We start from the raw sequence: 27,816 nt of genomic DNA, 5'->3' as shown, positions 1-27,816 counted from the left end.
GGCCCCACCTCGCGAGTAAGCGGGCCTCCTCAGTTGGGATGTGCAGCTCCCGCCTGGGCCAGAAAGAGGCGGGGCTAGAGGCCGCGCGCGCGCGCTAGGGGGGCGGGCCCCGGCCCCTCCTCCGAACGCAGAGTGGCGGGGCGGCGGCGAGTGGCTGTCGCGGCGACCAATGGCAGCGCCCGATCCCGGCCGCGTCACAGCCCGGCCCGCGGGCCCGCGGCTGAGGTAAAGCGGAGCGCGTGGTGGGGCGCCGTGGCTGCTTCGGCGGCGCATGGAGGCGATGCCTTGCCGCGACCGGCGCGTGGTGGGCCCGGTGGGGGTTCCGGCAGCAGAACCCGGGATGCCGGCGAGCGGCGAGGGCGGGCAGCGACAGCTGCGCTTCGCCGAGCCCGGCCCGGGCAGCGGCGACAGTCCGAGCCCGGATAGCAGCGGCAGCGGCAGCGGCAGCGCCGAGGGCAGCAGATGCTACTGCGCCGGCGGGAACGGCTGCTGCGCCGGCGGTGGCGGCGGCGGCGGCGGCGGCGAGGGGGACGCCGAGGCGGCCACGACGACGACGCCTCACGAGTGGCGGGGGTCGGGGTCGGCCCAGCTGAAACTGCTGCCCATGAACGACCAGATCCGGGAGCTGCAGACTATCATCCGCGACAAGTAAGCGCGCGGCGGCGGCGGCCGCCCTCTGAGCGCGTGCAGAGCGCCGCGGCCGATCCCGGCAGCCTCGCCCGCGTGGCTTCTGGAAACCGGGACTGCAGCCCCGCGTGGGCACGATGGGCGTCGCCGCGCGGCCGAGCCAGCAAGCGGGAGGGGAGCCGGAGGGCCGGCCGCGCTCTGGGCTTCATCGTCATCTGCAGTGGGCGGGGGGGGGGCGGGGGGGGCGACTAAGGAGGGGCTGGAAGGTTGAATGAGCCCCCTCCCTCTGGGGAAAAGACCGGCCTCTCCCCCTCGCCATCCAGTTAGCCATCCACCCACCTGTCAATCTTATCTACCTACCTACCTACCTATCTATCTACCTATCTATCTTTCTTATCTTAGCATCTGTGTGTATTATATAGGTCAACTCAAGGCAGTGAACGCATCTCTGATAAGTACGGGTGGTCCTCAACCTACGACCGCAATTGAGCCCCAATTTTCTGTTGCTAAATGGGACGGTGGTTAAGAGAGTTTTGCCGCATTCCTCAAGTGAACCCCTGCAGTTAAGCCAGCAAGATGGTTGTTAAGTGAGCCTGACGTCCCCATTGGTTTCGCCTGTCAGGAGGTCTCGCAAGAGGATCACGTAACCCCAAGAAATTGCAACCATCATAAATGAGTCAGCAGTCAGTAATCTGAATTTTGGTGACGTGGCCAATCTGTCGTGGGTGTGAAAAACGGTCCTGGGTCGCTTTTTTCCCAGTGCCATTGTAACTTCGAACAGCTGCTAAAGGAACTGTTGTAAGTTGAGGACTACCTGTACGTTTACCTGCACACCCAGCCAGCTTCCCAAGGGAGGGCTAGAACCCACCTCCTCCTGCTTCTAGCTCAGCCTCTTCACCAGGACACCAAGGTGGCTATTATGCCAGGTGCAAAGTTGTCTGGAAGAGGGTTCTTTCTTTCATTTCCCCGCTTTCTATTGCTTCAGTATACAGAAAGAAACAAAACGCGTTAGGAACTATGTTACAATTCTTCCTTTTAAAAAGTGAATTTAAGGTAAAAGCATTGCAAGCTGACTAGTGGAAAAAATATTATTCATCAACGTTTAAAATTTATGTTTTGAGAAAGAGCCAACTTCGTGAGCAGAGAGCGGTCTTTATAGGTAAGCCTGCTGATGTCAAAATGACAGCCAGGCAATCCCTTCAGCCAGTAAATGAGTACAAGTTAGGTGGGTTCTTGATTTCAGTTCCTCTGAAATACAGGCATGTTAACTCTTGTTGCGGAATAATGGTTCTTGAGGCAATATTTATCAGAAATGCATGAGAGATGGATGAGTCATCCATCCAGACTTGACTCTGCTTGGAGGAGTATAAAGAAAGCACAGCCATGCCAGATGACACTGGCCCAAGGCATCTTCTCATTCTGTAAAGGGACCGACCTGGGTGGGGACAATTGCTGACGTCTTTGAGGGTAGAGAAGCCGGTTCTGAGAGGCAGGCTGGCAGACAGGCAGGGTAGGACTTTCAGTTCAAGCCTGCGCCAAAGTTCACAGAGTGTGTCAGTGCAAGTCCACCTCTGCTGTCTCACTGGTCTTGGCTTGCTCTCAGATCTGGTTTTGTCACAGTCCTGTAAAGTTCAATGAGTCCAGCTGTCTCGTATTAAAAACATTTTCCTTTGTAAGTGGATACAAAAGAGCTTTTTGGCTGGACAGACTTTTGAGATGACATGAACATTCTTGCAATGACCTTGTTTAATGGAGACTGATGGATTTCACATATTGCACAGACATATATATGTGGTTGGTTTGCAGCTTAGCACGGGGCTGCATAATGTGAAAAAGATCAAAAGTTTGTCAGCACATTTTCAAAGTGACAGAAAAATGTATTGAATGCATTTATTATTATTCAAACTTAGGTGGTTTCCCCCGATTCCACCCTTTTGGCTGGGGACCCTCATGCCACTTAAAGACTTAAGTGTACCTTCTTTATGCAGGAAAGGTTTTGCACTCCACCCCTGCATTAACCCAGTTATTATTAGTGAAGTTGGAAGCAAAAGAACCCATAGCGTAGCTGCAATATGAAGCCAGAATTTTGTGTTCTGAGAATAATTTCAAAATATATTTTTCCTTTTTGCTTGTAGGTCACTAAGCAAACAACAAATTAGCAAAGTATATGACTCCACCTCAGGCTTCTTGAGGTGGAGTCATATATGGATGGAGGCATCCAGGTTCTTCAGTTAGACTTTTGAAGCAAAGCACAAATTTGATAGAAAGAAGCTATTTCTAATTCTAGAATATGCTTTCGATGTGTGGCTATTCTAGAATATGCCACACATCTAATGTGGATGCTTTATTAAGTGCCAAGGAGCTAGTTTAAACAAAGAGCCAACAATAACTAACTTTATAAATAGCTAATGTATTCTGGGCATCTCAGTGTTAGAATTTCGATGCTTATTCTTACCATTCTGATGTTGGTCTTATAATTTGATAATTACATTGCCTCACAATTTGTTGAAACCTATTCAAATGATGTATGGCTTTTAAATATACTAAGTGGGATTGCATGGTTTTTATTGGTCTCAATATCAAGCAGTTTTTAACAAATGAAACACAGTGAATGTAGATATTATAGACATTGGTACTGTCTTATATGCATCTTCATTCTAGAATTATTGAACCAGTAGGGTGGATCTTGTTTTAAGGTAATGTCTCCTTTTTTATTAAGCCGATTTGGGAAATACATCCAAGCTTATGTAGCAATTCTACATGTTCCCATTTAGTCCTGCTGTGGTAAAAGTTAGAAATACCTTCTAATCTAGATGACATTGCAAATTGTCTCAAATATTTTTCTAAATGGATATATTTAAAAATCAAACCCCAGCTGTATAATTATCAGAGAAGCCATAGAGATTGAAAAAAGTCCTGAAAGCATGAATAGAGGAGATGACTCCACCAGACTGTCAATTATCTGGAAGCCTACACTCTCAAACAAAAAAAATATCCACAACACAAGCCAGGCAAACACCTGGGCACAAACAGACTCCCTCTGATACCTCCAGCTCAAACACACCCCAACCAGGCACCCAGATGAAACCTAGCTTCCTAACAAATGTTAGCCGTCCATTTACCCGGAGCCAAGCTGCACTAAAAGCCTCCAATACAGGAACACAATGTTGCCAGCCAATCAAGACAAAAAAAGGCACAAAACAGACAGAAGATATTAGAAACACCAATCAAGCAGAACACAGCAAACTCCAAGACCAATAAACACAGACCAAGACTCCCAACCAATCAGGATAAAGAAAAAACCATTCTGGCACAGGAGTAGTCTAGCACCAAATTTAAAATAGAAACGGCTGTGAAAGTCTGACTCACAGGCGAACACTATACAGAAACCATGATGATGGCAGATGAGATTCTGCCGAAACGTCACTACAACTTTAAAAGCACAACTATAATGATGTGGGAAAATACCCAAACAAAGCTGAATACCATTCACACACACACACACACACACACACACACACATGGAGGGGGTCTTGGAAATTTTCTAGTGCAACACCTACCACAAATAAATCAATAATTGCTGCTTTATAAAATAAAAACTTTTCAATAGAAATGAACAATAAAGCGTAAGGATATATTTTTAATGTGGAGGGATGGCCTTAAGTTTGCATAATTCCCGAAATAAGGATTTTATTGTTTAAATGACAATTTCTTCCTTGAAAAGATGATCAAGCTGCAGATTTCTGAATACCTAGAAATGAATAAAGTGATCCCTAGAAGCCAACCTGGGCTTGTTAAGAACAAATCATGCCAGACAAGACCTGTTGCCTTCTTTGATAAAGTAAATTAGTGGGTCAAGGAAATACTGTGGATATAGTTTACTTGGACTTCAGTAAGGTATTTGACAAGTCAATCACAGCCTACTTTTTGGAAAAACAGAACAATGTGGGATAGACTGCACCACTATCAGATGGCTTCACAGTTGGCTGACCAAGTGAACTCGGTGGGAGTTAATGGAACTACATCTACATGAAGGGAAGCAGACAGTGGGATATTCAAGGCTCTGTCTAGGGCCCAGTACTTCATAAATCATCTAGATGAGGGGAGCTCATGAAATTTGCAAATGACACCAAGCTGCGTGGAATAACCCACAGTTTAGAAGATACATACTCAGGATACAGAGGGACTTGACAGATTTCAACACTAGGCCCTATCCAACAAAACGCAGTTCAGTTGTGAGAAAAGTAAGGCATTATTACACTTAGACAAGAAAAACCTAATGTACAGATGCAGAATAGGCAGAACCTGACTCAAAATAGTAACTGTGAGAGGGTGGACCACCACTTAAGCATGAGTCAGCAGTGTGCTGCAGCTACCCAAAAAGCCAATGCAGTCCTAGGATAGCATCAAGATCACAAGAAGTTATAGTCCTGCTTTATACTGCACCAGTGAAGGCACATATGGAACACTGTGTCCAAATCTGGCTATTACAATACAAAAAAGGCTCTGAAGAAAGAAAGAAAGAAAGAAAGAAAGAAAGAAAGAAAGAAAGAAAGAAAGAAAGAAAGAAAGAAAGAAAGAAAGAAAGAAAAAGAAAAGAAAGCAAAGAGCAAAAATGATAAGTAGTCTGGAGGCTAAACATACGATGAATGGTTGAGGGAATTAAAAGAACTGTGCTACAAATTTGGATTTGACTTCCAAGGTTACAGTAATCTTTCAGGTCCTTAATTGTTTAGGGTCATATTCACAGCACTCAGCAAAATAGATGATTAAGATTGCCAAAGCTGATTCTTCCAACATACAGAAAAATGTTTGCTGGCTCAGATCTGAAGAAGTGTACTTGAGAAAGAATTACATTTAAGATCGGTGGCTTGTTTCTATTCCCTTATGTAGGTAAGGAGGCTTCTATCCATTTCTTTCAGTGATGGTAACTTGGAGACGAAATAACATGCAGACATGATAAATAATACAGAAATATAAAAATGAAAGCACACAAATAAGATACAGTAAAAGCTTTGAAATGAGATCACCGCATGTTCTTGAACATTGCAGGACCCATGAGAGAATTTTAAGTAGGAGATCTACAATGAACTTGGATCTGTAATGGCGAAGTACAGCCTTTTGCTTCAAGTGATCTTGTGTGTCTTCAATAAAACCCTTTCTTCTTCTTCTTCTTCTTCTTTTTCTTCAGCGTTTGTCTCGCGCTCGGGCGAGGTCCGCTAATGTCCTTGAGTACTGCTTCCACACCTCTCTGTCTGCCACGTATGTCGGGTCTGCCTTCGCGATCTCTAGATCGGCCTTGATCGTGTCCATCCAGCGTTGTTTAGGTCTACCACGCGGTCTCGCTCCTCCGACAGTCACCTTCATTACAGATTTGATGATGGATTCTTCCTTGGCGCGGCTCACGTGGCCGAACCATCGTAGCCGGGACTGCCTCATGACCGTGGGGATGGGCACGACGTTGAACCGTCTACGCACTTCTTCGTTCCTGACGCGATCGAGTAGGGTGAGGCCTACCGACCATCGGAGCATTCGCATCTCCATTATCTGGAGTCTGCTTTCGACTTCTTTGGTCGTCGGCCAGCACTCTGCGCCGTATATGGCCACGGGCGCACCACAGAGTTATAGATTTTCGCCTTCAGGCGCATCGGCATCTTCTTGTCACAGAGGACGCCCGTGACGGACTTCCATTTGCCCCACGCTGCATTGATCCTGGCTGCCACCTCAGTTTGTAGTAGGCCTTCTTCCCCAAGAGTAGTTCCCAGGTACTTGAAGGTGGAGGCGTGCGGTAGCTCCTGCCCGTTCACGTGGATGGAGCGTGTCATTTCATTGTCAGTGGTCAGGTATTCGGACTTCTTTAGGTTCAGCCGGAGCCCGAACTGCTCGAGGCGGTCGTGCCACTGTTGGACTCGGTGCTCGAGTTCAGCCTTGCACAGGTTGGCCAGGAACACATCATCGGCGTAGAGCAGCGTCCATGGGGCGGGCATGTACAGGTCATGTGTAATTGTGTCCATCACCAGAATGAACAGCAGTGGTGAGAGAGCAGAGCCCTGGTGTACGCCGACGGTAATATTAAACTCCTCTGATATCCCAGCTGCCGCTTTTACACGGCTTTTGTGACATCTGTATAGGAGTTGGACCCATTGTACGAGCAGCTCAGGCACGCCGTGATCTCGCAGTGCGTACCAGATGAGATCGTGCGGGACTCGGTCGAAGGCCTTTTCCAAGTCTAGGAAGGCGGTGTGGAGCGGGATTTTCTTCTCTCTGTGAGCCTCCATCAGCATCCGCACACCGAAGATGGCGTCGGTGGTGCCGCAGTTCTTGATGAATCCAGCCTGGTTGACACTGATGTCGACGATGTCCCGAATGCGCTTATCAAGGACGCGTTCAAAGATCTTCATAGTGTGTGACAGTAACCTGACCGGTCTGTAGTTGGAGCAGTCCCCTGGGCTGCCCTTTCCCTTCCAGATCGGAACAGTGGTGCTGCGGTACCAGTCGTGTGGCACTTTTCCCGTGGAGACGATGTTGTTGAACAGCTCGCACAGCCACAATGCCGAGCCCGGTAGTGCCTTTTTCCAGAAGTCGGCAGGGATGTCGCCTGGTCCTGTTGCCTTACCGCTTTTCATGGCCTTGATGGCGTCGGCGACCTCGCTGGCATAAATGCCTGAGACTGGGCCTTCAACTGGGTCACCTCGGGGTTCGTGGGTGTGGAACTCCTCGGTGGAGATCTTCTCAAGTATTGCCGCCACCTCTCCGCAGCGCCTCTGGGGTTGACGATCAAATTTCCCTTTCGTCGTTGATCCCATGAAACTGGTCAATGTCCAGGGTCTTCCTGTGTCTGCTTTTGGCTAGGCGGTAGATCTCATTCTCGCCTTCTCGCGTGTTCAGCTTCTCGTAGATGTCATCGTAGTGGGAGCTTCTGGCTGTCGCTACTGCTTTCTTGGCTGCCTTTTTGGCCGCCTTGTATTCGCAGAGCTTCGCTGGTCTTGTCCTGAAGAAAGGCCTTGTAGAGCCGCTTTCTTCAGGTGTACGGCATCTTGTACTTCCGGTGTCCAGAGCCATGTATCTCGCTCGATGCGCCTCCGTCCTGGCTTGGTGCAACCAAGCTGTTGGCAGCCGGCAGTGTGAACAGTGCTCTTCAGCATGGACCACGCTTCCTGTGGCCCGTCGACCATCTGCAGGAACTGCTCCGGTTTGATGAGGGGTCCCGCCATCTTCTTCTGGTTCCACCACTTGATTCGTGGCTGGTCTGCATTCCTTTTGTCAATCCTGGTCTTGGGCTTGCTGATCCTGATCTTCGCCATCAGCGGCCTGTGCTGACTGCTCGATTCGCACGGGTACACCTTGGCGTTGAGCACGCTTTTTAGCGGCTCTTTGTCGTACGATGATGTAGTCGATCTGTGTGTGGTGGCTCCCGTTTCTGCTATGGTAGGTGAGGAGTTGAGATTCTCGCCTAATGAAGCAGGTATTCGTGATGGTCATATCATGGGAGTCGGCAAAGTCCAGGATCCTCTGGCCATTCTCATTCGTATCGCCTGTGCCGTGCCCACCGTGGCACTGGTGTCCGCTTTTGTCCCGCCCTACATGACCATTCAGGTCGCCCGAGATGATGATGTCGTCTTCGTGTGGGATCTGCCTGAGTTGGATGTCGAGCAGTTCCCAGAAGGTATCCTTCTCCTCGTGACATCCGGTCTGAGGGGCGAGGCGGACAAGATGTGTAGGCGCTGCTCGGTCGCCACGACGATTATCATCAGTCGCTCTGTGAGGCGCTTAACTTCTGCGACGGAACTTTGCCAGCTTGGACTGACAACCACAGCTACACCGCCGCGGTTTTCCTTACAGCTGGTGTATATGATCTTGTAGCCGTCTATAGTCGTAGCCTTGTTGCCCTTCCAGCGAGTTTCCTGGAGGCAGCAGATGTCCAGCTTCCTGTCCCGCATGGCCCTGACGATCTCGGTCGAGCGTCCAGTCAGCGAATCCACGCCCAGGTGGCCACCTTGAGCGCCTGGCAGTCCTCTGTTCCCCGCTTGCGTTTTTCACACGGATCGGGTAGTCTCCGTGCGCATCGGACCCGGACGCAGTCGCCATAGCTTTCTCACACGGTGCAGGTGCGCCGTGCTTTCCGCGGGACCATTTCGTTGATTTTTGGCGCAGGCCAATGGTCTCCTGTGCCCGCCGGTTCCCCGAACGCGTAGCATTGGACGGTGTTTTGTAGTGGACGTTTCCACCATGTTGATGCGGCATTTGAGTACTCCAGCCGGCCTGTCGCGTGGGCCTGTCGTCGGAGGGTCTGCTCTCAGTTACGGTCAGCGTTTGACGGCTTCGCGCATCCAGGGAACACCACTTGGAGGTGGCAGACCGCTCGTCCCCCGTTTTCAATAAAACCCTATGAAAATAAATGCCATTTTACTATTAAAGATTTGAAATATAGAGGTTACACCACAAATCTCTTTGCTTCTCACCTTGTAACTGTTCCCTGATTTATTTCTGTGTTAATCTCATAGTGTGTAATTATGTACTTCCTGTGTAATGGAAGCATTCACTTTTTTAATTCAAAGCATTTTGAGTTTCATTGTTTATAAGACTTACAGAGCATTTGCAAAGATGAGTAGCATGTCATTATTTGCTTCTTCTACACTCTAAAGGAATGTAAAAGAAAGCGGGGAGAGATGGATAAAAGCAAGTTCTGCAACAAATTTAAGAATTAGGTACTTGCTGTAACACTGAGGAGGGAGGGTAATACTTCATGTAAAGTCTTTACTCCAGGTAATCCTTGACTTAGAATTGTAAATTCTGCTGGTCAAGAACTTGATCACCATAGGACCATGCCTGATTTTACAACCATTTTTATGGCAATCATTATACAAATCCATTGTCTACAACGAGTGTTTTTTACTGAAACCAAAAAATAAATGCCAATTTCCAGCAAAAACCTCAAATTGCAGTTGCCAAACGCTACAAATGGTTATAAGGACTGAGTGCCCAGAGTGTGCTTGTGTGACCACAGGCAGGGGGAGGGTCAGAACTTTGGATCCGGGTGGTAAGTATCCCTGGGGAGATCCACCATCATTTCAAACAGTTGCTAAGTGGCCGGTCTTAAGTCGAGGACTATCAGTTCTGGCTGTGGGGACAGCCAAACACATCCGGTCTCTTGTTAGAATCAATAGTTTTCTCCTGTTTTCCTTCATTTCCTGATGAAGAGGCTGTCATTTATTCAACTTGTTAGATTTAGATTCCATTCTTCCCTCCCCATAAGAGCCTTGGGAGGCTGAGTTCATCTAGTGGAGGATTCGCCTAAGATATCTCAGGAGCTTTCGTGGCTGGGGGCAGACATTCCCCAAGGGTCAGCCTCCAGCTTCACTTGGCCAGGGGTATTTTTCCCTAATACAGTCTGTGGATCTGGTCATCTTTGTAAAGAACACTGACCTGATTTATTTGAGTGGCTTATGGAGTTGGATTCCTTTTCCTAAACCTATTGCAGCAGCTACTTCCAACCTCCCCATGTTCTGACTCTGCTTTGAAATGAGCCTCGGTGGGTGGCAGCACCTGCCTGACTCTGTCTGGGTTTGTCAACCAAGCAGCTGCGGGTCCTGGTTCATGAAGGCAATCCTCTTTTGTACTCCTGCCCAAAATGAACGTGGGCATAATGTCCACAATGTCACCGACCATTGAGTTCAGTTTGAAGAAAATGTTACCCTTCCCTACTGAGAGAGACGATCGGCGAGAGCTTTTCCTCGTGTACAAATTGTACTCGGCAGCCTCCTGATTAGTTGCCTGCTCCAGGGCAAGTAGAATTATTGCTTGCTTTCGCTGACTTCATACATTGGTTATTGCTGCACTCAGCAATGACCCACTATGTCAGGAGCAGTGTAATCCCGTTATAAAAACGTCTCACTCAAATTATTTCCGATTAGTATTGAAACATTTATAGTTTTAAATATCTAGAATATGTTGTACAATTAATGTGCTGAAGGATTCATTAATTTATAACTCCCAAGACGTTGCAGAAAGCAGCCATGGAAAGTGTGAAATCCTTACTATGGAAAGCTGTCTCTCACCAAAGGGCATTTTTCTAAGTTCAGTCTGCTACTGTCTTTGTGTTGCATCATTAGAGAAATATGTGCTATATGGCACAGAAAAGAGGAGAAATAAGCTGATGTAAGAAAAAAAATCCACGTGGATGTGTTATCAAGCTGATAAGGAATACTGTCTGTAAAGCAGGTGCAGAGCATCTGCAAATATCCTGTAGGAATAGACGGCTTTTTGGTGTGATGAATGATCTCAAATATTTATTTTTTGATGGAAGATTAATATTTTACCCTCAAAGTATTTATATTAGTATATTTAATTTGTGCTATGTTTAATGCTAGTTAATGCTCCAGAATTATTGTTCTCCCCTTCCCCCAAAATAAATACTGTAGATGCTTGAAGCAGATTTCAAATGGTTGATTCTGCTCTTTCACTCAGTAGAGAATAACAGCTCATTATACTGGACTGTTACAGGGCTAGAAAGGAGAATATGAAATGCAGTTAGGAAGAGTCAGATGCAGACTTCTCCCAAACAAGATGGGTCATGTAGAATTGAACTAGGCTGAGTCACTAGTAGAATCAAAGGATGTGGAGTGTGGTGATTGCAGAAGTGCTCTGGTGAGGTGCTCTCTGTGTGTGTTCACCTGTTTGCAAATGTGTTATAGGTTAATTTGTGTAGTTTTTACTTCCAATTCTTTTACAATGAAATTCCATATTATTGTACCTTTTGATTTGTCTATTCCAAGCAGGATGTTTTAAAAGCAGTGCCCTTTATTCTAGCCAGGCTTGGCATACAAAGAGCCTCTTCTAGGAGTTAATAAACAAACACAAAGAAAATGGGTAGCCATTAGCTGTGTTTTGCTCTTTTCAATTCTGGAGGCCTTATGATAAAATGTGTGCTAGTCAGAGTAAGAGAAAGTTAAATTGATTTCATGTAGCTGCTCTGTAGGAATCCATCCCATGGAATCCTTTTCACGTATGACCAGCAATCAACGGAGACTTTATCGGACTGCAGATTCTATTGAGAAAGCCATTGGTGTGTGCCCCCCCCCCCCAGTCCCAACAGAAGAAGATGAAGGATCAGAGATTATACAGAATTTTTAGTTCTATCTTAATAATGAGATTTCTTTTTCAGGCAATTGTTAGCAAAAGCTTTCTCATGTAGATGCTTTAGCATTGTAGGTCAGTCATTGGCCAGGATGCATGTGTGATTAAAGTTGTGAACCAGAATGTTTTGGGACATTGTGTTAGAAATTGTTAGCAACCAAGATTTGTGAAATTATTGGTAGTTGTGATGACCCAGGGTGGGATACAAAACAAACAGAGTCACAGAAAACAGGTGAAGCCCTTTTTATTCCTTCAGTTTGCTTCCGAGCTTCAAATATCTTTGACGGAAGACAAAAACACGAAGAAGGAAAAAGGCAACACAAACTAGGCAAGATAAGGGTTGGAGGATGGGAACACACACTGGGAAGGACGGCAAAGTCAAAGAGGAACTATAAACTAGAGATATTTACATGATTTGTTCCAGCATTTGCCAGTACGCAGTACGTCCTTTTATTCAGTTGTCACATCTGCAGCCCATGAAGAGGATCAAGGCCCTCTCCTCCTTTGTAGACCACGTCTCTCCCTTATCCTCTCCTCCTCTGCCTTTCCCCAGCCTCCTCCACAGCCTCCGGAGCCACACTCCCACTCCCTGGCAGCTGTTCCTCCTCTCCCTCAGAGTCCGTCTCCACCAGGGACATGACAGTAGTATTGATTATGATATTCTTCTGAATTGCCTTCCTGGGTTCGATTTCAGAGGTTTGAAATGCTGGGATTCTAGTCCTGCTGTCATGAAGTTAATAGGGTGTATTTTGGAGGCTATTGTTTTGCACCATGGCACTAGAATTCTACTGTTGCCCAGAGAATTTCATAGTTTGGTTGTGTCCCAATGCATTTTTATATTTCTGTGAAACCGGTGTGTGGTTTACATCCAACGGAGTGCTTTTTGACATGTACTTTTAAGACTACAATTAGCATCCATAGAATAGTTTGGATTTGACAGTGGGTCAAGGACAAACACGTTGAAGGTTAATTCTGAGTGATAAATTTGCTGTTGATTAATAGAAAATTAAGCAATACAATTGAGATTTAGTCTGTTCTAGAGGTAGGGAACTTGTGCCTTCCTTAAAAGAGTAACACTGCTTTCCTATTTCTTTATGCTTGTAATTGTTAAGATTTACATTGGTTTAATTTTCTATTTTCTACTTTTAATAATCGTTGGCATAAGATACTCAGCTTTTTACTCAACTGAGTGGGAAGTAGAATGTAAATTAAATAACCAATTGACCATATACTGATAAAATTTCTGAGGAGGTGGCATGGAATATGCCTATCCCATTATTTAATGTGTTAGCTGCAGTAATTCATGTGCTGGGTTCATCTGTATCATAAACAAGTTTAAGTGATGATGAAACTCTTTCAGTGTGCTCTATAATGGGTTAATCTTGAAAAGCGTTTGGAAATAGCCGTGGACACAATATGCGGCATCCAAAGTGCTATTCAGTGCAAAGTACAACGATCAGATCATACCAGTATGAAAAAAAACAGCTGGTTTTGAAACTACCCAGCTGTTAAATATCTTCAGCATAGGCCCTTTAGGTATGCCCTCATTTGCAGAGACCCATACAAAGGATTTCAATGCTCATTTCCTGAGTGCAACATTTTGAGTGAATTCTCATATCTTTTAAATTCCATGTCTCAAGTACTTATAACTCTGGTCTTAATTTGTTTGTATATTTTGCTTTCTAGTCCTTGCCCTGAATATTTCTCAGATGAAAAGATAAGATATAAATTCAATAAATCTCATTGAACCTGGCCTTTTGTACCTATAGATCTGCACAAACTGAATGTATAAGCTAAAATACTCTACTCTTCTCTTATAACTGGATTTTACAGATAAAGATTAGTATTAGCAAGTCGGTTTGCAAAGGAACTGTCTTTGTAATCGTTGGAAATCACAGAACCAGGTAGATACAAGTTTTTTCTTGTGTTTGTGTTTTCTTCAAAGCAGATGCAATTGGTACAGAAGGAGAGAGAAATACAATTTTCTTGCTTCATGTTTATCTAATCTAAATCATTCCCCAGAAATACATATTAAATTTAGGAAGTATGAATTCAGAAAAAGTTATGTCTGTTATTAAAAAAACTAGTGCTAGCTAAAAATCCCAAAAGAAATATAAAAAAATTGGGTTCCCCTGACAAAAATGTGGAATGGCGCAAGTTTTTTGAAATATGTTACCCTTATGGAGAGATTTCAATTCTTCACTTGGTAATGTGCACAAAAGAGCAAAGATTGTATTGGTTTTGCATAATTGGCACTTTTAGTTAAATAGGCTCAATCCAATATTAATTCAGGAGGCATCACTCCAGAATTCTTATACCTTTCGTTCCAATTCTTCATTTTATTCACACAAAGACAACCTTGCAAAATAGTTGAACTAAGAGAGAATGTCACACAGTGAGTTTTCATAACTGCTAGAAGTCTCGTACCTGTATATTCTGGCTTCTGGTCCAATCTTCTAATCAATATACTACAATTTTAATTATTAAAATGTTACCTTTTTTTTTTTTTTGCTGTCAGGCATCTTGTGCTGTTGTTGGGTGTTAGAGGATTTCAGTATGTGTTCTGACCCAAACCTTGTTCCAAGGAAACAAACATGAAACAGAGGTAACAGAAAAACGTTTTAATGATTCTTTATGAATCATTCATTCAACCTTTCCTTCATGGTTAAAAAGCTGTTTCAAACTAATTGTCTCTGATAAGAATGAGCCTTGCAAAGGTGGTGCAAGGCTGCCAAGAACACTAGATAAAGTTACTAAGAAATATTTCAAACACCAAGAGTCTCCAAACACCAACCAAGATATTCCAAACGTCCACAAGGCTTGAGTGCAAAATTTTCTTTGCTTCTTACAAAGAACTCAGCTGGCTTTTATCTCCTAAGGGAGGGGCCATTACTGTGCTGCCTTACTTCCGAGTTGCCCGTGCTGCTGCAATTGCTCTGAGCACAGGCTCCTCGGGGACCTCTTCCTCACTGCTGCCAGCTTCCACAAGCTCCGAAGGCAACACTCCACTCCCTGATGGTCCTGGCCCCATCCCTGCATCACACGCAGGCCCCTTGTCCGAGTCCTCGCTCTCCGAGACATCAGCCGTCCACACCTGCTGCCGATGAACCCCAACAGTGTGCTGCAGAAAGTTTTTTGAGGTAGTAGGTGAGGGATGTGGAGCCGGTCTACAGGGCTACTGTGGAACATGCCCTAAGCTTTTTATCTTGATGTGGCAGAAAAAATGGTGGTGTCAATCCTAGTGATAAGCAGAGAGCAACCCCACTCAGGCAGCCGGAGCCTGTCGGGCTGGTGGCGGAGGTTTGATGGTCTGGAGTGACAATGACATAGCACCCGCAGAGAACCATCAGCAGTTGTTTTTCCACTGGAGTTATAGGAGCTGGGAGGAAGCCAGGGAAGGACTGAAGGCAAGTGCCATATCAGCAGTAACACCAACCAGATGTTTTTGTGGGAGGCCATCCTCGAAACTAGCAGTACTAAGCAATGTTCATTTAGTCTCTACGCTTGCCTTTCTGGCCAAGGTCACCGAGGAGGCGGTAGGTCAAGGTCCTGGTTGTTATCTTTAAACATGAGATGGGGCCAGGTTGCTTGTGGGACTGCCTCACCAAACCTTTCCGCCTGCCATTGAGGCAGTGTCACTTGTTGGGTCCTTGGAAGACTGCCTCCTTTCTCATGGCACCTGTCTTGGGGATCCAATATCCCCCTTGAGATACAAGCAACCTTCGCAGGGCTGTGAAGATTTTGGACCTTCTCCTTGGAGTCAAAGTGCTCGTAAGAGCTCTGATATGGTTGAGGTGCATTTGTTCCCGAGATCGCTACCGTTGATGCTTTGGGTTGTGTTTCTGTTTCATTTTTACCTGCCCAACACCTAGGGTGCCTTTGATAGATGGGCAGCCATAGAAGATAGGTAGGTAGGTAGGTAGGTAGGTAGATAGATAGATAGATAGATAGATAGATAGATAGATAGATAGATAGATAGATACTGGTGTTTCTTATTCATATCAGTACGTTGATCTTTTTTGAGGGGAACAAATTTCATGAAATATTTGAGCAGAGGTTGTTTTGCTTGATTTCAAAGCTAATGGTAACAGTGCATCAGTTTACAATAAAAAGGGAGATTCGGGGCAGCTGATTTTGGTAGCTGGTTTCCATAGAAGCAGCTCAGAGCGGTATGTGTCTATTAGGGAAATCCATAATTAACTAACTGAATGCAAACATGGGGGAATTCTTTATGTTTCTGTTCTGCCGATAATTGTTTTTGGTTACTTAGCTCGTCTATAAAAAATTCTGTTTACTTCAGTTGAAAACTGACGTTGCTCTTTCTTTTAATGAAGCTTTAGGTCTGTCAGAATCAATATTACAATTATTCATCGTTATAATGCCCAAGTTTTTTTTTTTTTCAGTTGAGAACAGCTGTTAAAAAGGCAGGTTGGGGTGTGTAGTGAGTCCGGAGCAAGAAATAAGGAATCCTGGACCAGATACAGGTAGTCCTTGATTTACAACCAGAATTAAACCCAAAATTTATGTTGTTAAGCGAAAATTTGTAAAGTGAGTTTTGCCCCCATTTTACGACCTTTCTTGCCACCGTTAGGTGAATCGCTGCAGTTGATAAGTTAGTGACCTGGTTTTGATCACATGATCAGGGGGTGCTACTAAGGCTGTAACTGTGAAAAATGGTCATGTCGTTGTAACTTTGATCAGTTGCTAAATGTTATAAGTCGAAGACTACCTGTAGTGTAGGAGATGACCAGGCTGAGGCCGAGGGAGGCGGGGTCAAATGCATCATAAGTCTCGCATCCCTGCGCCCACAAGAGATCTAAATCCAGCCCACCTTGAATAAGCATAAACGCACCAACGTGCCTACCGTCCCTGTCCTATTGTTTTCTTATTTTTCTTATACGTATCCATGTATTCATAACTATGCTTTTACTCATACCTGTTGTAAGCAATTGACAAACCAAATAAATAAAATAATAAATGAATGTCTTCCTTATCTACCACTAATTTTCCTCAACCCTTAGTAGTCCAGATCCTTATAGAGAGCTTAACCTTGCAATAAATCTTTCTACTCAGTTGAAGGGCCTGAATCTCCCGATTTCCCCAGCGCTTGACATATAGTATCGTTCTGTAAGCATGTGCCAGATGTAACCAAATGGCCATCATAAGAAGCAGATTTGAAACAATTTGTTACAAAAAATTGGGGCAAAGAATCCCAGTATTTAAGTTGTTATATATCTGGTTGTTAGTCTTTGTTAGAAATTTATGATGTAACAGTTGATGCTTTCTGTGTAAAGCAGGGCTCGCCAACCTTTCGGACCTCAGGGACCACTAACTCCATAAAGGACGTATATAAATAGTATTTAGTGCAATATAAAAAACGCAAACAATTTTTCTGCGGATCACCAAAATTTTCTCGCGGATGACTGGTGGTGACAACTGGTGTAAAGTACCTTATCTTATCTTGAAAGCCATCCTTAACTTCCCACAAAAGCATGTCACAGATCAACAGATAATCAGAGTTGGAAGGGACCTTGTAGGCCATCTAGTCCAACCCCCCTCCCAAGCAGGAGACCCTACACCATTTCTGACAGATGGCAGTCCAGTCTCTTCTTGAAAGCCTCTGGTGATGAAGCTCCCACAACTTCTGAAAGCAACGTCTGCTCTATTGATTGATTGTTCTCACTGTCAGAAAATTCCTCCTTATTCCCAGGTTAAATCTCTCCTTGTTCAGATCTGTAATCTCTAGATTTTCTGGGAGCAATCCTTCCATAATTATAATTTCTGCTCCCACTATGCTGCTGAAAAGAAAAAACTTAGAATAATGGGACGAAATAACGGTACAATGAGACTTCTCTCCCACTATTATTCTTGGTGTTCCAGAGAATACTCCCAACTCTTTAGAACTGATTTTGATAGAGGGAGAAACTTAAGAGGGTATTTTATTACTGTATTGTTCTGACAGCAGAACGATTTCGTTAGATTCTGTATGTAGCAGGTTGGCTCAGCCTACAGAGTGGCATGTTGGAGGTCTCAAACCTCCTTTGGAAACTCTTTGAATATTCACCCCTGGTTTTGGCTCCTGTTGTGGGTTGGTTAATACCACTGATCGGTGACTTCCCTGACATCCTCTCCCTTATCTTGCTTTGGGTAAAAGATCTGACTCTCACAACCTGAGCTGTCCAGTTGGCAATTAAAAGGTACTGACGAAAAAAAGGCTCTAACGCAAACTCTGGCGACTAGACAATTTAACTCTTCCTTTGGGAAATAAACCAATTTCACAAGTCATGAGCAAAATCAAACTTTTAAAATGCAAGAATCCCAGTTTACAGAAATCCCTGTTTACATAGTTAAATGCAAGTAGGTGGGGTGAGTAAAGAGAAACTACAAAATAGATAATGCAGTGCTCTGGACAGATCACAAGATGGTGCTCATAATGGGCTGTGGGAATAACCTTGAGGAAGAGCTGCAACCAAGGCGACGGTCAAGTAAGAGTCCAGAGCAGGAATGGAATTTGAGAAAGGCGCTTAGACTGGACCCTCCTCTTTAGGGTAAAGGCACGGTTGGGAGAGGCACATTCATGGTTGCAAGGTTCTATTATGGAAACCCTGTAATAAAAGTAGCTTTACTATACATGACTTTGGGGTTCAAGTCTGGCCCACCTTGCAGGGCCGGTAGCACTGGTCTACTACAAATTCTCTCCCAAGGCATTTGAAACAGGAGTCAAATTATTCCAGAAAAAAAAAGGTATTTTAATATAATTAATAACCTTGTACCCGTGTGAGTTTTATGTAAATTGGACATAAAGCTCAGATTTATAATTAGGAGAGAAATGGAAAAAATTGGCACCACAGAGTAAAAAAATAAACACCAGTGTAATACGGAATCCTGCTAATTATTTTTACCTATGCCTACAGAAATAAACTATTATCTGTTTTAAATTACCTGGCTTTTCTTCAGATTCTTGGAGATTCCAAAATAGAATCAGAAACTGGGGAGAAGAAGTGTTAGCTGTTGGCTCTTCCCAACCCAGTTCTCACAGCTTCTGCTCTTGTTTTTCATTCTTTTAAAACTTCTTTATATACGGAAATACCTGACTCTCCAAACAGGACAAGGCACCTATCTCCTTTGTGACTATAGATTGAATTTGAGATGAGGGAACATATATACTGTGTCTGAGCTTGCCAATATTCCCACCTACAGCCGCAACTCCACCGAAGGTTGAGAATGTTAACCAGGCTTTGAAATCTGTGGAGTTATGAGGATGTAATATAAGGTAAAGCCTGCTGCTTAGGGAGCCAGATTAGCTTATATGTCAAACCACCTATAGGGCAATATTACTACTGTCCTCATCTTTCCTATTACCTGTTTCCTTAGCTTCTTATGACTATAAGGAAAAAGTTCCTTGCGTGTGTTCAATCACACTTGGCCAAAAAAGAATCCTATCCTTATTCCATTGCCATTCCATTTTGCATGTACAAGGTAACAGGTAAAGGTGATCTGCTATTTGAGAATGGCCCACAGTTGTTTGCTGCAAACTTTTTTTTTCATATCTTAAAATAATGAATATATGCTTCAAAACAATAAATGATTTTGTCAGATACTTTAAGTCTCACCAGAAGCACTAAAAGAAGCTAATTTCAGTTAAATGCAGAGGTATGGAATGTTACTGAGCTCTGAGAAATGCAAGATCCATTTTGTTTTCTTTATTAAACTTACCACGCTGCTCATTTCTGAGCTTTTTGTGGAGCTTAAAATAAATGTAGAGTTTTGCTCATAGGCTTACAGATAATCCTGTCTCCTTATTGTCTCCTAAATAAATAAATAAAAAGTTCCACAGATTCCATAGCAGGATGGCTCCAGTAGATCTTTTCTCTGGCAGTATTGGCAGCTGCTATAATGATTAAGGTTGAAGGGCCTTGGTGATATCAGATATAAATCTAAAGTCTAGACTCTAGAGCAGGGGTGTCCAACCTTGGCAACTTTAAGACTTGTGGACTTCAACTCCCAGAATTCCTCAGCCAGCTGGCTGAGGAATTCTGGGAGTTGAAGTCCACAAGTCTTAAAGTTGCCAAGGTTGGACACCCCTGCTCTAGACGTTCTCATAAAATAATCGATAAAACGAATGTGCGTGTTGCTAGTGTCACACTTTAACTATATTAAATATTCCAGGCTAACTAACAAAGTGATTCAAACCTAAGTTGAATCCCTAATAAAATGATTTCTTACTGTTTTTTGTTCAGGACAGCCAGCAGAGGTGACTTCGTATTTTCTGCTGATCGCTTGGTAAGCCATATTTTTCATGCACTATGTTATGCTCATTCATGAAGGTGTTATTACCATAATGACTCCACCCTTAAGCATAGATTATTTAAAAACCAGTCATTAATATTAATGATATAGTTTGATTATTATATTGTGCTTTCCTATTGTCCTGTTCCCCATTTAGGTCAGAGGTATGGTTTAGGTCAGGGGTCTCCAACCTTGGCAGCTTTGCTGACCGAGGAACTCTGGGAGTTGAAATCTACAAGTGTTGAAGTTGACAAGGTTGGAGACCCCTGGGTTGGGGTGCTTCCAGGTTGAATTAGCTGGTGACATCCCTGTTGCCTGGGGGGCATCCATGGGGGCTCCTCTGATGTCCCCATCAAGGAACTGGAGTGAATGATGGGAACTCACCCCACCCACAACCCCAGCACTCTCAAACGTGGACTTGCTGACCTCCAACCCAGGGCCCCCTACACATGTGCAACCGCACTCCTTGTTTTTCCTATTGTAATTTCATCAAAGTTCAGTGAGATTTCTTAATGAAAAATTTGAATTCAAACAAATTTTTTAAAAAACAGAATTTTCTTTTTCCCAGCGGCAAGATATGTTTGCTTGTTTTACCAAGTAAAATATTTCCACATAAAAATTTAAACGTAAATCTTTAGGATATATATTCAAGAATACATATGGATTCTGAATCAGTTGGTATTTTTTTACTTAATGTAACCAGACTATAGGACTGTTGTTGTATTTTCCAATATCAGTTTTCTTGGAAATGCCTATTTACATGGAATCTATACGTTTTTCTCCATTTGATAAATAGCGCTAGTTGATTCATGGAGATGGTCCCCTGCTTGGGGTATACAGCTGAAAGTGCTAAAAGCCGTCCTTCAAGCGTGTCTTGGAAATCTTGTTTTGATGCTTTTTGAAACATTCTAAAATCAAAGAGTTAAATGAATAAATGCTGTTGTTTGTATTGGCTCAGCTGTAATGCCAACAGATAAGGAGAGAATCCTCTTAAGATATTCTGTTTATCCACCGTTGTGGCTGTCCTATGCAGTTAGACCTCAGCTTACGACCATTCGTTCAACGACTGAAATTACGACGGTGCTGAACGAAGGGACTTGTGACCTGTGCCCGATGTTACAGCTGTTGCAGCCCTCATAGGATCACATGATCAAAGCTCAGGGGTACAGCAGCCCCCCCCCCACCCTTAGAACTGGCCGCAGCTCCTAGCTTCTCTCTCCCTCCCCCCCCCATTTATGCCCTTTAATGCTGGGGAGCTTCCAGTGGTGCGTGAAGCAGCCACCTCGCCAGGACCGAACATCTGGGAAGTCTTCATAGCAGGGTACCTAAGCAGCTGCCCACAGCTGGCTCCAAAGGCCAGGAGAGGCCCACCCCTGAAGCCCCGAATCCCTGGGACGCTCCCGCGCAGCTGCCATCACTGCCCTCCCCTGCCCCGTGCCAAGTGGCTTCCACTGTTTTCCTCCTCCCAGGGGGCAGCTCCACCTCGCCCTTTACCAGGAGGAAAAAGTTAAACTGCGGTGTCTTAAAATCCCCCTTTTGCCATTTTCCTGGGTGGGGCTGGAGGACTGCAGCCACTTCCTGGTGAAGGGGGAAAAAAAAGAGGAACTGCCCTTACTTTCCCACAGCTGTGTAAGCCCCCCTCCGTTCCAAAAGCAAAGGTTTAGCACACCTCTCTTCTTTTTCTGTGCAAAGGGCCAGGCTGGACGTGCCTCATAAGCTCAATCATAGTATTAGCTTAAAGAACTTTTGGCTTCACTTTCCTGGGTTAAAACCATCAAGCACCTATTCCTAGAAGAGATCAGTTTCAATGGAAATGATTCCTATGATCGGGTGGCACTTGGCAACCAATCATAAATGGGAGTCAGTTGCCAAACGCCCAAGATGGGAGGTGGGCAACATTTTATGATGGCCAGAAGTGCTTAATGGCCATAAAACAACCTTCCTGGGGCTTTTGTAATGGTCATTAAACGATTGGCAATAAGCGGAGGATTATCCGTAGGCTTCATTTAGGCAGGAGACAAATTTTGCTTACAATAAAAGTGAGAAATGCTTTTATTGAAACTTTGCTTTTGCCGTGATTATTTGAATTTTACTTCCCTTGCAGATCAGACTCGTAGTTGAAGAGGGATTAAATAGACTACCCTACACAGAATGCACAGTGACCACTCCAACAGGTAAGAAGAAGGTAGAAGCTCCCAAGGCGTGGGAATGTCCCAGGCCAGATTATATAAAGGTTCATAAACATTTGTTCCAGTGGTGCTGAATGAGGAGACACATCTGGACCTTGAAATTGGGCTCGTTGCAGTCTTCCCGCAGTCGTGTAATTGTAATTCAGGTGCTTGGCCGCTGGCTCACAGACCGTTGCGGTATCCCACAATCACATAATCACTATTTGCAATCTTCACTACAGGTTTCAGGCAAGCAGTCCATGGCAAAGCTGGCAGGAGGTTGCAAATGGTGGTCGTTGGGCTTAAACCACCTAATGACTGGAACCGCCATCAGAAGTTGATGCAGTCGTGTGCTGTGTTGCGTTACGACCATGTAGTGATTGAGTTCCTGGTGCCATTTACTGTTGCTAACCAAGGACTAACTCTATTTAGTGCAAAGCTAAAAGAGATAGATAACACATGGATAAGATATCATACAGTTAGCACAAACAAACAAAATTATTAAACAAAACACAGAATGCTCTTTAGCAGCAATTTAAATACATTTCATAAGAAATTGCTCTCTGGTTTTTGTTGTCCCAGGCATCAAAGAACAGCAAAATTTAATAGATTTCTAAAGAGATCACATATGTGACCTGCCTTAAAATGATAAAGACTAAATAACATTTGGATGTAAATATATACTGTATTATATGTTTCTGTAGCAGATGGCTTACATGCTTATAGGTAGTTCAGGTTGAGCAACTAAATCTTGAGGTAGACAAATAAAAATCCAATAAACAGAAGGCTATTTTAGCTCTGGTCATTCAAATGCAGGTAATCCTCATTTAGCAACCATAATTGGGACGAGCAACTCTCATTAAGCAAAGCAGCCACTAAGTGGGACATCCGGTGACTGCAACCGTATTTTCCTTTTTCTCAACAGCCCCACCCTTTAGAATGCTTGTCCTGGTGTGCTAGCAGAAGGGAACTACATTCAGTGAAGAGGAAGGGTGGTTACAAGGCGGCAAGCAGATACACACCAAAAGGAATGTGGTGGCACTGTTAGCCCCCGAGTCCGTTTGGCAAACCAGTGTATTTCCCATTGTTCCTCTTTTGTAATCCCTTCCTCTCCAATCTCTCTGTTGTACAGGGAGTGGGGGAATCAGGTCAGGCACATCCTTGTAGAACAGAAAGGAAAGGATTGGAAAGGAAGGAGTAACGAGAGGAAACGGGCACACAGTGGGAAATATACCGCGCTGTTTGGGTAGCTGTTTGGGTAGCATGCTCGTGGCTGCCAGGGCCAGTGAATTGCTTTAAATGTGTATTTCCATTGTATGATTTACAATCTGTTTAAATCCCTTCCTCTTTAGTGTCTCTGCTTATAAGGGGCGGGCGGGGGGGGGGAGAAATAACAGGTCAGACAGAGAACAATGTGCACTGATTATAATGGTGACATGTGACTGCGAGATGCTGTTTCTAGCTGATTGGAACTTTGCGTTATTGTGCATCTGACCCTAGATTTGATTCAAGTGAGTCTGAGAAACGTTGCAACTATAATGAACTAGCAAGGAGATGATAAATTCACTTATTTTGTATCAATGTGTCCTTCTAATAGTTTGAGAGCTTTTATGTAAGCAAGAGCTCTATATTGTCTGATTCATAGATTAGATCCAGTCAGCAAGAAGATTGTGTTTTTTATTTTATCGTCTTATTAAAGGAGTCTAAAGCTCTGGTAACGGTGAAGACAAAAACCCCTTTAGGCTGAGCATTCCTCCTGAAGATTTCATGACTGCATCCGTGTAATTTTCTTGGAAACCATGTAGCTTTACAATTATCCATGTCTCTCAATATATTTTAATTTTCCAGCCTGGGATTTCCTAGAGGTCTTTAATATAGATATGGACAGGTTCAAATTGGCTGTGTGTTTTGGTTTTTTATTGGTTTCTGCTGTGGTTGGCCAGGTGTTAATTAGCTTCAGATGTTCAAAATCATAATTCTACGCAAGAAGCACTATTGCTTTGAATCAGCTGGCTTTTCATTCTGGCAGAAATGTCTGAACCAGCTCTGCATTATCAAGCCCGAGTCTACAATATATGATTGGAACAATAGTCTGTAAATAAATAGAGTTGTCTGTAGAGGCTGTAAATAAATAGTCTGATAATAAATAGAGTTCTCTTAATTTTGCTTGGACTCTTGCTCAATGCATTAGCCTAAAAATAGCTTTCTTGACCTGATTGGTTCCTACAAGCAGGCTGCAGTTTTGGAAGTCACAGGGGAAACCTCTTGGAAAATTGGGGAAGCCTTCAGGAAGCCAGTCAGGGAGCTTCCATAGTTATTTTGGTACTTCTTTGCAGATGTGACTGGATTCTTTCCTCAGATTTCTGACTTGGGAGTCAGAATATGAAAGACATATACAGCTAATTATTCAACAACATCAACTCAGTGAGTTTTTCCTTCTCTGTGTGTATCCCCCCAAAAAAAGTATGGACTAAACTTTAGAAAGGAAATTTATTGACTACTGTACAGATAGTAATGAAATTTCAACACTTAAAAAGTTTGCAATGAAAGTGCATTTTAAGTTAAATTTTATTTCTCATCACTGAAGGTCAACCATTGCAATATTGTCCTTTCTTTCTGTGACTGGATAGTTCCAAATTTATAAGAGTTCCTGTTTTCTTATTTAAACATGTCATTGCAGTAAAAGCTGTCTGGGGAATGAAGTTACTAGGTTTACTACTGAATAACTTGAAGGATACCAACTCCGGAGAAACTTCTTTATTTTTATAAGAGTAAAAAATTCTTTATAACAAATAAAAAGAATATTTATGTCTTTTCAACAGGGTACAAATATGAAGGAGTGAAATTTGAAAAGGGAAACTGTGGGGTCAGCATAATGAGAAGTGGTAGGTCACTTAAAATTTCCTTGTGTGCTTGTTAGTATTTACTATTATTAATCACGTTGTATCACGTTATCGATAACACCAGAATGCAGATTGGAAAATAATGCACAGGCCTCGCCTAGGCAAGATAGCCAACCCCATTTAGGAAAATACCATAGAATTATAATGAGGTTGGGAGTGCAAATGCCCATTTTTAAAGTGAGTGACCCCCTTGCTTTTCTTCGCTGCATGACGTCTTCCTGTTTCCCTCTCCCACTGAAGGGGAGGCCATGGAACAGGGCTTGCGCGATTGCTGCCGATCTATACGAATAGGGAAGATCCTGATCCAGAGCGACGAGGAGACGCAGAGAGCCAAAGTGTACTATGCAAAATTTCCGCCGGACATCTACAGAAGGAAAGTCCTCCTCATGTACCCCATTCTGAGTGAGTGCTTTAAAGGCGGTATCGGAAGCTTGTGGGGGCTGCAGAGGGCTCGGCTGGAACAGAGATAAGCCAGTGAGGACAGGCTTAGCTTGTGATGAGCTGCAAAATACACCCATTTCATGCTTTGCTGGAAGGTCTAGTCCAGAGGTCTCCAACCTTGGCAACTTTAAGACTTGTGGACTTCAACTCCCAGAGTTCCTCAGCCAGCTTTGCTGGCTGAGGAACTCTGGGAGTTGGAAGTCCACAAGTCTTAAAGTTGCTAAGTTTGAGGACCCCTGATCTAGTCCTTGATCTAATGGAGCTGGCAAAATATAGATTCTAGGCTGCACATATTGAGTAAGAGGCGTCTAATCATATAAAACAAATAATGGGAGTTTGCCAACGTCATGTAAGTAACGGCACGCCTATGTAGAATTCCACAGATTTTTAAAATCTTCATGAAATACTTGGTAATCGACTCTTTCTTTCCAAGTTCTAAACTCTTCTGCTTAGCCAAATGCTTCACAGAAATTTCTTAAAAGAAATTGGGAATAGATTGTGCCACAATTAGACTCTTAACTCCAGTTGTAATTATATTGAAAGAAAAGATGACTCTGACACACACACACACACACACACACAAAGCTTGGAAAGGCAGTTGGATAACCCACCTTTGCTTCCTTCCTCTCTCTCTTTCCACTCCTCTCCCCCCACCCGTGGACCAGGCACTGGCAACACTGTGATCGAGGCCGTAAAGGTCCTCATAGAACACGGGGTTCAGCCCAACGTGATAATCCTGCTGAGTCTCTTCTCTACCCCCCATGGTAAGTTCAGGCAAACTAGTAGCAATTCATAAAATAAAGGCATTCGTGGTAAAGAGTTTAAGCTCTCTTTTCATCTGAAGAGATCCATACACATGCTGGAAACGGGAAATTATAGACAACGGTATAGTGGATTTCTTTAAAAAGTGGCAGATGGTCAGCATAGATCTACAACCAAACAAATATGTAAAGCTAATGAGCACTCGATCAAGCAATCTGTTACATGGAGAAACATAATCATAACCCTTCTGTTGCAAGATTTTGAAAAACAGACTGTCTGGTTGTACTTCAGAAAAGGCATGGATGTGAGCATCCTCAAAATATTGTAGATACAATTAGAGATGGGAGTGAATAATTATGAATATAATCCTTAAACATTTGAAAAGATTTTCAACATTGCTATGTAGTGAAATCCTTTCATGTTAGAAAAGGCAGACTAAATGAAAGGAATTGTGTATGGGTATTTGATGCCTATGAGGACACAAGTTTTTTCTTATGCAAATAAGAATATTCTAGAGTGTCATTTCTGTATTATAGAAGTATCATTGAATTTCTTGTTTGACGGCTGTGGAAACCATCACATGTAAGATTTCACATAGAAATTAACTACGTCCAAAGAAAATGCAACTGTTGAATTTACAAAATACTGGGAAAGGGGGGGAAAAAAGGAATTTATGTCAACTTTTGATTAAAGCTTGTAATAATTGGATAACGGTATATTCCAGAAGTAGAAAATCAACATAGCTACATATATAATTTAGTTTCCTTTTTTTTTTAAGGTGCCAAATCAATAATCCAGGAATTTCCAGATATCACAATTTTGACAACAGAGGTTCATCCAGTCGCTCCTACACATTTTGGGCAGAAGTATTTTGGAACAGACTGAAGTACTTAACCCATTTGTGTTTTGTTACTGTAAGATATTACACCATTTTTCTACATTTTATAATTTGAAGTCGAGGTATCTATGGGAATATTTAACATCTTTGGTTTTGGTTTTGTTTTATTTTTGTCCAGAGGTGGAAATAGTTGACCTGCACTAATTTTTTTATTTAAATGGATAGATACTTGATCTTAAGTCTAGCTTTTGTTTTAATAATGAGATGGGGCAATAAAGCAGACCACAGACGTCTAATGTTGGGCTATTCAAATTGTTGCCCTCTACTTTATTTATTCTTTGTCGCCAATTTGGCTGATTGCAACGGTAAAATAAACTAACTGTGAAGGCACCATTGTCTGTATCTTTCATTGTTTTTATAGTGCAACTGGACTTTTCCCTGGAACAGATGGATTTTTCACTAGAAACCATTGGCACATTTGTGCCAGTCTTTGGATGTAACTTGTTTTTGTAGATTGCATCCTTAAGCTGTATAGAAGTGGTGTAACTATAATAAAGACGCGTAAACAAGATGCAGGCACAATTCAAAAGATGGTGTGTGCAAAACATGACACTACTCACACGTGCTCGCATATGGCATATATGGACTAGGG

General features: G+C 43.4%; 2 protein-coding genes and 2 long non-coding RNA genes across 4 annotated transcripts in view; 2 read left to right on the top strand and 2 right to left on the bottom strand.

The window, feature by feature from the left end:
• LOC148124756 (uncharacterized) overlaps nucleotides 1-27,816 on the top strand; it is an 801,081-nt gene that overhangs the window by 699,865 nt on the left and 73,400 nt on the right. The gene's annotated exons all lie outside the window — the stretch shown is intronic.
• On the top strand, nucleotides 219-27,554 carry UPRT (uracil phosphoribosyltransferase homolog). The gene is made up of 7 exons (XM_026703118.2): nucleotides 219-648; nucleotides 20,004-20,046; nucleotides 22,157-22,226; nucleotides 25,043-25,105; nucleotides 25,364-25,525; nucleotides 26,230-26,328; nucleotides 27,105-27,554. Exons 1-7 carry the CDS (start codon nucleotides 272-274, stop codon nucleotides 27,209-27,211), a joined length of 921 nt encoding a protein of 306 aa, XP_026558903.1. The 5' UTR covers nucleotides 219-271; the 3' UTR covers nucleotides 27,212-27,554.
• The window catches only part of ZDHHC15 (zDHHC palmitoyltransferase 15), a 38,187-nt gene continuing 32,457 nt past the window's right edge, over nucleotides 22,087-27,816 (bottom strand). Inside the window, exon 13 of the transcript XR_015745032.1 lies at nucleotides 22,087-22,659. The gene's annotated coding sequence lies outside the window, so the exon portion shown is untranslated. The remainder of the gene's footprint in view (nucleotides 22,660-27,816) is intronic.
• LOC148124757 (uncharacterized) overlaps nucleotides 24,963-27,816 on the bottom strand; it is a 75,188-nt gene continuing 72,334 nt past the window's right edge. Inside the window, exon 2 of the long non-coding RNA XR_015745039.1 lies at nucleotides 24,963-25,741. This is a non-coding gene — a long non-coding RNA (uncharacterized LOC148124757). The remainder of the gene's footprint in view (nucleotides 25,742-27,816) is intronic.

This window comes from Pseudonaja textilis, chromosome 12 (genome assembly GCF_049901715.1).
Source record: "Pseudonaja textilis isolate UNSWEBS1 chromosome 12, rPseTex1.2, whole genome shotgun sequence".
NCBI lineage: Eukaryota > Metazoa > Chordata > Lepidosauria > Squamata > Elapidae > Pseudonaja > Pseudonaja textilis.
This window is presented reverse-complemented; position numbering and strand designations above follow the sequence as displayed.

Excerpts from the sequence above, each read along its gene's own strand:
- UPRT (XM_026703118.2), top strand. The coding sequence starts at position 272 with ATGGAGGCGATGCCTTGCCGCGACCGGCGCGTGGTGGGCCCGGTGGGG. Across the intron at positions 22,227-25,042 it reads CACAGTGACCACTCCAACAG|GGTACAAATATGAAGGAGTG; the intron begins GTAAGAAGAAGG and ends TCTTTTCAACAG. Across the intron at positions 25,106-25,363 it reads GGTCAGCATAATGAGAAGTG|GGGAGGCCATGGAACAGGGC; the intron begins GTAGGTCACTTA and ends CTCCCACTGAAG.